This window comes from Miniopterus natalensis, chromosome 2 (assembly GCF_054644295.1).
Source record: "Miniopterus natalensis isolate mMinNat1 chromosome 2, mMinNat1.hap1, whole genome shotgun sequence".
NCBI lineage: Eukaryota > Metazoa > Chordata > Mammalia > Chiroptera > Miniopteridae > Miniopterus > Miniopterus natalensis.
The window spans coordinates 112621460-112631909 of record NC_142082.1 but is presented as its reverse complement, the minus strand read 5'-3'; the positions used below and the strand labels follow the sequence as shown (position 1 = coordinate 112631909).

The window sequence follows — 10450 nt, the reverse complement described above, 5'->3', positions numbered from 1 at the left end:
CCGAAAAAAGGGCCCTTCACCACGTGCCGCTTCCACCTGCGGGGCTGCGGGTGCAGGGAGGCCACGCGGTGCCGGCCCGGGAGAGGTCGCGGGTCGCAGGGAGGCCTTCCACCAGACTCCCAGGCGAGGGGCACGCGAGCAGAGCGCCTGCTGGCAGCCCTGCCGTGGGCCGGCGACAGCGACGTGTGGCCAAGGGGCTAAGAAGCAGAGAGCCATTCAACGGTTTGGGGCTTTCTGTTTGTTTGCTATTTATTTACTCATTTATTCTTTGAAGAGGGACGGCGCGGGCATAGTGGTGGTTGAGGAACCTTGTGTTGGGCAGATGGTGATGAGATGCGGAGAGAACAGCTAAGGGCCTGCGATAGAGGGAGCAGGCTGCAGGCCTAACCGTGAGAACGAGACCAACGAAGGGGCCCTTGGGACCGAGGCAAGGCCTGTAGCGGGACAGGAGCGTGGCAGACGGCATTTCAATGCCACAGCCTCTGCTTTGGCGTCTGACGGCTATTGAGTGCAGGATGACAACGCGTTTGATTAGGCGATCCCTAGCCAGCTGAACGACTGGGCCAAACAGGCGTCAGTGCCGCGGGCGGCGGTTTTGAAGAGGAAGGCTGGGTGTGGCTGGCCGCCTGTCTGGCTTCAAGCCTCCCCGTTTGCTGTGAACTGTTTCCACAGAGGCGGCAAGCGCACCGGCCCGGGCAGCCTCGAGCCCAGAGGGGCGGAGAGTAAACTAGACGGAAGGTTAGGGGTCGAACCATGAGCTGACGGAAACAGTTCAACACAGATAAAGGCAAAATCCTGTTCTTTGGGACGCAGAACCAATACACGGAGAGAGATGTCGGCTAAAATGTGTGAAAGGAAATACCGCTTTGGCTGACTGCGAGAGGCAGAATGGAAAAGGCGTGTTCTAGAGTCAATGGACATCTTGAATCCTGGCTCTGACAAAAATGTAGATTTGGAATAAACGCAGGAAGGAATGACCCCGAGAAGAAAGAGACGAATTAAAGGTCAGTGTGAGCATCAGTGAGAAGCGTCAGTAAATGAGCTTGAATTTTGGTCACCAGCAGGCTCTGAAGCTGAGGACAGGTACGTAGTTGAAGGGAGTTTGGGTTCAGGCACCAAAGGAGTGAAACATCAAGGAGGCAAAGCCAACTAGGTAAATGGCAGAGCAGGAGTGAGGCAGCCAACTGGGTGCCTTGGTTAACATGGAGTCGGCAAAGCTAGGCTAAAAAAGACTCAGGGATCCCGAGGAATAGAGACTAGCGGTCACACTTGGTATAAACAGTAAGGTTAGCCCAGCCAGTGTGGTTCAGTGGTTGAGCATCGACCTAGGTTCCAGGAGACTGTGGTTCGATTCCCGGTAGGGCATATGCCAGGGTTACGGGCTCGATCTCCAAGGGGGCGGGGCAGGAGGCAGTGGATCAATGACTCTCATCGCTGATGTTTCTCTCTCTACCCCTTTCCCTTCCTTTCTCTGAAATCAATAGATGTATTAAAAAAAATAATAATATTAGGAGGTGTAAAGAGCTTCTACAAAGCAAGAAAAAAGATAGTTTGGAGGAGATGCCAACTGTAATCTTAAGAGGCTGACCAGCTAAGAAATGGCCATCTTCTATTTGTGACTATGTCGCTGAGTAACAGTAAAAATGAATGCTGCAACCCACATGGGAAACTGCATATAGGCTAAAGCAAATAAAATAATATGCAGGTTCTTGAGTTTGGCTGTAAAAATATCGCCAGCCTTGTGTTATCTGGAACAGGACAAGCATAAAATTAAAACAGATAAAGGAAATAAGGGGTCCACAAGCTTCCTAACTGGCTTCCTAATTTCCAGTTTTCTCGCTCAGTAGACTAGCCAATGATCTTTCCAAAGGTCCGATGATGTGGCTGCTCTGCTCAAAATCCCCCATTGGCTTCCCATCACGAGCCAAAGTTGTCGCCAAGGCCTATAACTTTAAGGCCAGGCCAGGCCTCCCAGTCTATCTCCCAGCTTATTTCCTACTACTCTCCCCCTGGTTCACTCCGCTCCAGCTACGTGGCCTCCTTGCTGTTCCTAACCTGCCGTATCTACTGCGAGGCTCTTTCAGACAACTGAGCAGTTGGCTTCTTCAGGTTTCTGCTTAATGTCACCGTACCTGAGGCTTCCCTGACCACACCATGTAACATAGCATCGCCTCCTACCGCCTGAAATAGGCCCGTCTCTCCCACCTACCAGCACAAACTCCTTGAGAGGAGGGGCCTTTCTTGGTTCTCCTGAGTCTAGATGAATCCCCATAAGTACCAAGTACTTGTTGAATGAGTAAGTGGAGAGTAGGAGATGCAGATAAAGAACATAAAAGCAGTTAAGCCTGGCCGGGCGTGGCTCAGCGGTTGAACATTGACCTAGGATCCAGGAGATCGAGGTTCGATTCCCAGTCAGGCACATGCCCGGGTTGTGGGCTCGATCTCCTGCAGGGGGTGTGCACGAGGCAGCCGATCAATGACTCTCTCTCATCATTGATGTTTCTCTCTCTCTCCCTCTCCCCTCCTCTCTCTGAAATCAATGAAGAAAATAAAAAAATAAAGGCAGTTAATTTGGGGGACAGAAAAAGGGGGAATAGACACTAGGGCAGTGTTCTTAGGAGTCCCAGGCTCCAGAAACTTTGTGTGGTTTCACTGCTGTAATTCACACTTTTCCACCACACTTCAGATGTCAAGACCTACTATTCATTCTAAGTCCTTAACAGTGAGAAAGTAAAAGATAAATGATTTTAGATGCTACAGACTTATCCTTCTCAGACAGTTTGAAGCTAACTGAAAGAGTGGGCTTATGGTTAAAAATTTTAGAATACTAGATAAATTAAAAGCATCCTAATTTGAATTCCTAACCTTGGATACCACTGGTCTCCCTGAGGTCTTGTTCCTGTTTTTCTGCACATTCTCAAGCTACTCATTAAGGTATGTCTTAGATTAAATACTATTTCAAGAGCAGCCTTACAGAGATAATGTTTTTGTTGTTGTTAATCCTCATGTGAAGATTTTCCCCCCATTGATTTTTAGAGAGAGTAGAAGTGGGAAGAGAGGGAGGGAGAGAGAGGCAGAGAGACAGAGGCATCGATGTGAGACACACTGGTCGGGTGCCTTCTGCATGTGCCCCAACTAGGGCAGGGATTGAGCCTGCAACCCAGGTACGTGCCCTTGACTGGGAGATGAACCTGCCATTCTCTGGGCTGCGGGCTGATGCTCTAACCACCGAGTCACGCTGGCCACGGCAGAAAAACAATGTTTTAAAATATTTTATCTTCACTAAGATAAATGTTATCATCAAGATTATAAAAATCAGCAAGTATCTCATTTTTATAGACTGTAAGGGAGGCCGACTATTCACAAACCATAAACATTAATATAAAATGTTATTAAAACAGTAGTGAAATAACGACTGCAATTGGATTTTAAAAATTGTTAATTTAAAACCCAGTGTGCAATAGAGTCACTCCCTTAGGCTAAATATTACAGCAGTAAAAATTTTCATCAAGTTAAATACTGCTGGCAAAGTAATTCCTCAAAATATGTAAAGCATCCCATTCTTTAGTTTCACAAATTTTAAGAATAAAAAATGCAGAATATCTCATTAATGTGGTAAGTTTATTTTCATTCCAAATTACTTAGGATATAAAGCAATGATCTATTAAAGTAATAGATTATCTTAAAAGTATTAAATCACAAAAGTCTCTAACCAAAGTATGCCATTTAAAAACGCCATTCTATTGAGCTTATCTTGGACTCTTCAGCTAGAGGAGGTCTCATCGTAAGAAAACCTTGGGTTACACATCTTAGTCGGTGACTCTTTACCTCAATCTCTTGAGCTGTCCTGCAGGAAGCTTATGAAAATTTTTAAGATCATCTCTGAAGCATTTGGTATCAGAAAAGAGAAACGGCAAAGGAGCTCTTAAAAGTTAAGCACAATTTTTAGGCATTGAGACCTCACTCAGGTTAACAAGGCCGTAGTACTGCAATAAAGACCAATAGCCACCAGCTTGGGCTCTCGAGGTCTTTGTAAGTGTGAATCCCAGTTCACCACATGAGCTAGAGCAAGTTGCTTAAGCTCTTTAAGCCTCAGTTTCCCCATATGTAAAGCAGCATCATCAGTACACAGGGTTATTATTTACATAATCCATGTAAAATGCTTAGCATATAGCAGGTACTCCATAAATACTATGTCCTGACAATATTCATTTTAGTAGCTAAGGGAAGGACCAGTACTTATATTTAATAATCTGAAAAGTAATTTGGAAACTGTGTGGTCCTTGGAACTCTGATTTAAATTAAGAGAATTTTAGGGGACCTCACACCTGGATGTGTGTTACCGATTTGGGAACTCGCTTTTCTAGGATATGGTGCTGGTTTTAAGGAAATTGTGCCAAAGACTGATACTGTAAAAGCACATGTGCACGTTTCTTACTTTAATTCCCTACTTTGGAATCATTAATATTATATTGTTCAATGACAACAATGAATTCAGAGAGTATAGATTAAACATGCTTACATTTAGTATATTCATGTGTCAGCTGAAGTGTTTTTCTAACAGAGAAAACGTTAATAGTAGTAGTTCTTAACACAAAAAGCATAAAAGTAAACTCTCAATTGAGAATTTAAGGGATAAAACTATTAATCTGTTGAAAAGGAAATTATATTATAAGGATAAAAATAATTTCCTTTTGACACACTCTATGGGAAATACAGAACCGACCACAACCTCCCTTACTGCATGGGACATTATTTAAATCTTTAGAATGCTTATTCTAAAAGATTACTTTCAAGGATCTTTCAAAAATTATTTTAGTTAGATGGCATAATTATGCTAATGAAAGTATGTTTTTGGGGGTCCACAAACAAGTGTAACACTAGAATTAGAAAGGTTGCTATGAGGTGTGGGCATCAGTCTAGAGGGCGTTCATTAAACGGGAGAAGGCAGCCGCAATGTGACACGCCTGCTCTAAAAACACAGGGAAGGACAAATGTCAACAAGCAAAGACTTAAACTCCCCTTTCTTGTTCCGTTAACTTTACAAAGGGAACTTAATTTAAAACTCAACTGTAATACAGGATACATATATAAAACCTAATTTGATAAAATGAAAAACATGTCAATAAATATGGTATTTACATATACTCAATTTACTAATAATTTTTACTAATAGAAAAATATGGTATTCATAATCATTTAAAGTTCACTCAGTGTTTCAACAAAGTTGCTAATTTATGTTAACAATTTATTACAAAAACCAAGTAAGGGCAATATAATTAATTCTGTTACCAGAGTCCAGATAATTGCTATTGACAAGTGTGCATTATTTAAGGAAAACTTACACTCGTATGGTTAATGTGGAAAGCTCAACTTTTATAAACCAAACAGTACACTCCCATGGACTGCAGAAATGATCTGTGTACAAGGATTAAAAATGGCAGGTAGGAGAGTAAGAACAATATGCCCACTTTCATTCTGGGGGCCGAGATCATGCATATTGGGACACTGATTCACTGTAACACAACCATCACATTTCAAGTACATTATAGAATTTTCATCAATTAAATTTCTAAAATTTCAAGTAGAAAAAAATAATTCTACAATATGTTCTGATTAATTTAAATATTCAAAAAGTTCAGTCCCCATTCAGAAACAGATAAACAGTATATTTATTAAATGAGTTAAGACAAATAAACTTTACAAATAGACAAATAATAAAAGGCTCAGTGGCTAAAATAGATGGTAAGCATCATCGAAAGAAATCAACACCGCCACGGTATCTCAGTTGGCTTACATGTGTAAAAAGAAATTTTCAAAGAGCAATTTCACAGAAATGAAGCCAGTTTTTTTTTTTTTTTCTTCTTATAAACAAATCACCATGTCTTGGTTCAAAACTGACATCTGTTATGAAAATTACCATATCACATATTTGTAAGATGACAAGGAGTAACTCATCTTCAAAGTGCAAGTAAGTCTATTTACAACCACAAAAAAGGCAATGAGGAGGAGAAAGGATTTTTTAAAAATATACAAAGATTAAAAACATTTGGGATGCAAAATTAAACAACTTTTTGGTTAGAGGGTAAAAGAGAAAACGTGACTGAATTACAGATGCTGACTTCAGCTATACATACTATATAATGGGATCCAAGATCTTTAACAGCTTGCTTGCATTTTTTTCCCTGCTTACATAATGCTCTGGGAATTTCTGGTAGAAATTACAGTGTCTCAAAGAGAGAAATACACACTAAGCATGTCTTGCTACTACTTCATGGATGTCGTAAGACCCGTGTATGGATTAGAGTTGGTGTAAAAAGCCATTGCCTTGAGTTGAAAAATGAATACTGTAAAAGCTCAATACAAATCCTCCGAAGCACATGCACATCTAAATCTTTTGGTAATTACATTCATATTTAAGCATAACCAAAATAAAAAAGAAAACTGAAAGTATTTCCCTTTTCTCTATTCCCTATGCCTTGCAGGCTTCTCCAGTTGATAGGGTCAATTTTTAGAGTTGAAAGGGTTCTTCGAGAGAGTCTAGTCCACCACCCTCATTTAGGGTTAATGACTTTCCCAAGGTCATGCAGCACGTTAATGGCAAAACCGACACTAGAAACCAGGTCTTGACTCCCAGTCCGGTAGGCTTTCCAGCAGATCATGCTACCTCTTTTTACAGTATGATTCGCTGTAAATACCTGATGAAAAAATGTACATATGCTGACAGAGCCAATGCGTTTCTAAGACTTGCAGAGGATTACTGCAAAGGACTGATGGAGAGAAAGATTTTCCCCCACCCACCAAAAATATCAAGCACCGTCATCTAAATGTTTCTTTGCTGGGTCAGATGTTGTAGTCGTCCTCGGAAACTTTATGTCAGCCTGAGGGTTGTATATGTGGTGAAATCTGGGCCCTAACACAATGTCAGTTCCTAAAAGGTAAAGACAGAGGCAAAAAAGGGAAGGTTCCTAGAAGAAAGAAAGAAAAGACTTAAAAGAATCCAATTGGCTTAGAAATGGGCATTCCAGCATGTGGTTAATTATATCTGAATATATGGAACTTTTTCACCTTTTCATATAATCTCATTTACCTAATCTGTTATTTGGCCACTTAAGAATGAAAATAAATGTATCAAAGACAATGATGATCATTGTTTTTTTAAAATTGTGAGACTGTTTTAGACAAACTGAATTCAATGAATATGTTGAATGGTGAAATTGTGATCATTTTCTTAATCTGGTTCTAATAGATTATCACCAAGGAACTGAAGCAGTACCTCATGAGGCTGTTACCATCTTGAAACTTACTCGAATCGTGTTAAAGAGAACAGAGTGATGCACCATATATGCAGAATTGAGTCAAGAAGCTGAAATGCCTTTTAAAAAAACATTGCCGTGAATTTATTTAATAAAAGGGCAGATTTATTTATGCTTACAAACAAGTTTCAAAAACAAAAGGAAAACATGTATGCTTCTACTTATTAACCTTTTTCAAAATGCCAACAGCCCTCATGCTGTATGAAGGTTTCTAAGGATTTATTAGAAAAATCAATACAGTTCACTCACAGTTCACCAAGACATCACTGAACTAACATGGTTAGACAGAAACAAAATGGGCTAAGGTTCTCTTGTAGTTTGATAGCTTGATTTAATTGGACCTGCCTGAAACAACAAAAGCATTTCAAGCATCTTTCATTATGCACTTGATGTCCCACATTAAACAATCTACTAAATTCTGAACAAAAGGTTATTAGCAAGTTTTCAAAAATTTTAAAAATTAAACAGTTGTTTCAAAACCATTAAGTAGTAAATGTATTTAAGAAACTAATTAGGACAGATGTCATAACTTTATTAGAACACCACTGCTCATGTTTTTTTGTTTTGTTTTGTTTTTGTTTGTTTTTTTAAACAAAGCATTAGTGTTATCTATTTGGCTATTAGTATTAGCAATTTATCTACAATATTTAACAAGGTAAATTGTAGGCAAAAATTTAGTACAGTTTCAATAGAAACACCCTTTTTTTTTTTTCCTGAAAATAGAGCAGTATTTGAAGGACTAATTTTTCTCTGCATCAGTTATAAGGAAGCTTCCCATCTATGAACAGGAACAAAAAAAGTATCTACAAACCTTGTAAACAGATCTGTATCATTTATAAACATAAATAATCCAAATTATTAACAGCCAACAGCAGAAATTAAAGTATCGATTCTATGATCCAGGGCTCTTTGCTTGCCCAGCTTTACTCCTCCCTCTCTCCCATCCAGGATTGAGATAAACTAAAGCTCTGCTAATACACTGTTCAGGACCATTCTCAGGTACTACTGATGATCCACAGGTCAACTTATGACGAGTTACTGTTTATCTGTCAGTTCATTTCTCCCACCCCCCAAAAAGCACCCTCAGTCTGGCAGAAAGCTTTGCGTTTTTTTAAAAAAATAAATCTACATTCGTACAAGTGTGTCTTCTGTTGAAGTCCAAAGACAAGAATACGATCTTGTCCGTCACAATATGTGAAAAGACCCAGTTTCAATTTGTTTCTTTACAATGCAGCTAGTGTGTTAACATTCCGCTTACAATCAGAGTGATGTTTCCAAACTATGTAGTGGGCTTCCTGGGGATGAAGAGGTAGCAGACTTGTTCATTTCTATTGTAAGGTAAATCCCGCTGTCAACAGCATTGTTATTTTTGTTGGGAGAGGGTGGAGGACTGGAGTTACGTTTTGTAGGAGCATCGTCTTCAGCATCAGTGTCATCAATAAGGGGGATATGAGGCTCTGAATCTTCTATCCTAAACTCAGGATGTGTCATAAAGTTGTGAATCGAACTTCTTGATTCCGGTTTTTCTAACCCTTCATATAAAGAACTACGAAATGCATTCACCACTCGAATCTGTAAATATCAGAAAACAGAAAAATGTCAGTAGGCTATTAGCTTAGCTGAAAGGTGGTGCATTTATGAGTTTGAATCCACAAACAGCTAGGTATGAGTGAATCATATTTGCATGTAATGCAGTGGAACTTGCAATACACTGTAAAAAAATGAATTTTAGTAGGACACTACAGAACAACAAAACCGCATACTCTAAGAATTAAGAGATATAGAATTTGACGTAATACTAAGAAAGTATCATTGTCACTGGCTAAAATTTAATAGCCATTTTATAGGATTTTTCCCCCTAAGAAAACAAGATCAAACAAGAAACAAACAAAACAAAAACTTAACCATACACAAGCTTCAGCTGATTTAAAAAAAAAAAAAAAAAAGTGATTTTGAAAACAATTCAAATAAGTTAAAAAAAGTCAAGCACAGAGGGTTATTATTTATCATGCTAGGAATTAGGGTGTCATCAACTATGAAAAAGCCAAGCAAATATTAGCCGAATGCAACAATGAACTCACATCTACCCCACTATTCCCATGGGGCATAACATAAAATAAAGACAAAGCCCAAATAAATATCTATAAAATGCCATTAAACAGCTATAAATATTTGAGTATATGCCATTTGTCTATAAAGTGTTATAGTGTTTTTCTCTATAATAGGTTAAAACTTAAAATCAATTTAAATACTATAATTCACTGGAAAAACTGACTTAAAAAACACACACCAAAAAACCCTATGGGATTCATATGTGAAACAGTTTCCAAGTAGAAGACACAAAGTTTTCTAATATTTTTGCCTCTCAACATATTTCTCAGAAATCTGCTGCATGGATGAAAAAAAAATGGGCAAATTAAAAAAATATCACCACACAACACTGACATTAGGTCTCATTAACTCAGTGTCATACAGACTTTCAAAAACAGGTGGACGAAATCTAAACAGTTGAACAGCTAGTACACATCAGTTTAAATAGTGTTGCTTTTGCTTTGATTCTAATGAATCCTGTTTAATGAAGACGTCACCATAAGAGAAGTAACCGACGACGACATTCCAGATAAAAAACATAGTCACTAACGTCATCTCATAAAACAATAAAAAAATTAATAAATTTTTTCAAAAAGATGTTTGAAGGTATTTATTTTTTGTGTGACTCCTCACCCAAGGATATTTTACCACTGATTTTTAGAGAGTGGAAGGGAGTGGGGGATAAGAAGGGGAAGGAGAAAGAGAGAGAGACGTCTATGTGAGAGAGACACATCGACTGGTCGCCTCTGCACGCACCCGGACTAGGGCTGGGGATCGAACCTGCAACCCAGGTCCGCGCCCTTGACCTGAAATCGAACCAGAGACCTTTGGTGCACAGGTCGACGCTAATCACTGAGCCACACTGGCCAGGGCTGAACGCATCTTCTCATTTAGATGTCTTAGCATGTCCATCACCTCAGTCACCATCTGTGTGCGGTGAGAACAGTCGGGATTCCGCCCTCTCAGCAAGGGTCAGTGACACAGTCCAGCAGTCACCATGCTGTGCATTAGGTCTCCAGAACTTACTCATCTTGCACAGCTGA

The 10450-nt window shown here is 39.5% G+C and overlaps 1 protein-coding gene across 2 annotated transcripts in view; it reads right to left on the bottom strand.

The window, feature by feature from the left end:
• Nucleotides 1-5648: 5648 nt before the first annotated feature.
• ATP2B1 (ATPase plasma membrane Ca2+ transporting 1) overlaps nt 5649-10450 on the bottom strand; it is a 117128-nt gene continuing 112326 nt past the window's right edge. For both annotated transcript variants that reach the window (XM_087814500.1, XM_087814501.1), the window contains one exon: nt 5649-8888. In XM_087814500.1, the coding sequence (XP_087670626.1) occupies nt 8577-8888 (312 nt within the window). In that variant the 3' untranslated portion in view covers nt 5649-8576. The remainder of the gene's footprint in view (nt 8889-10450) is intronic.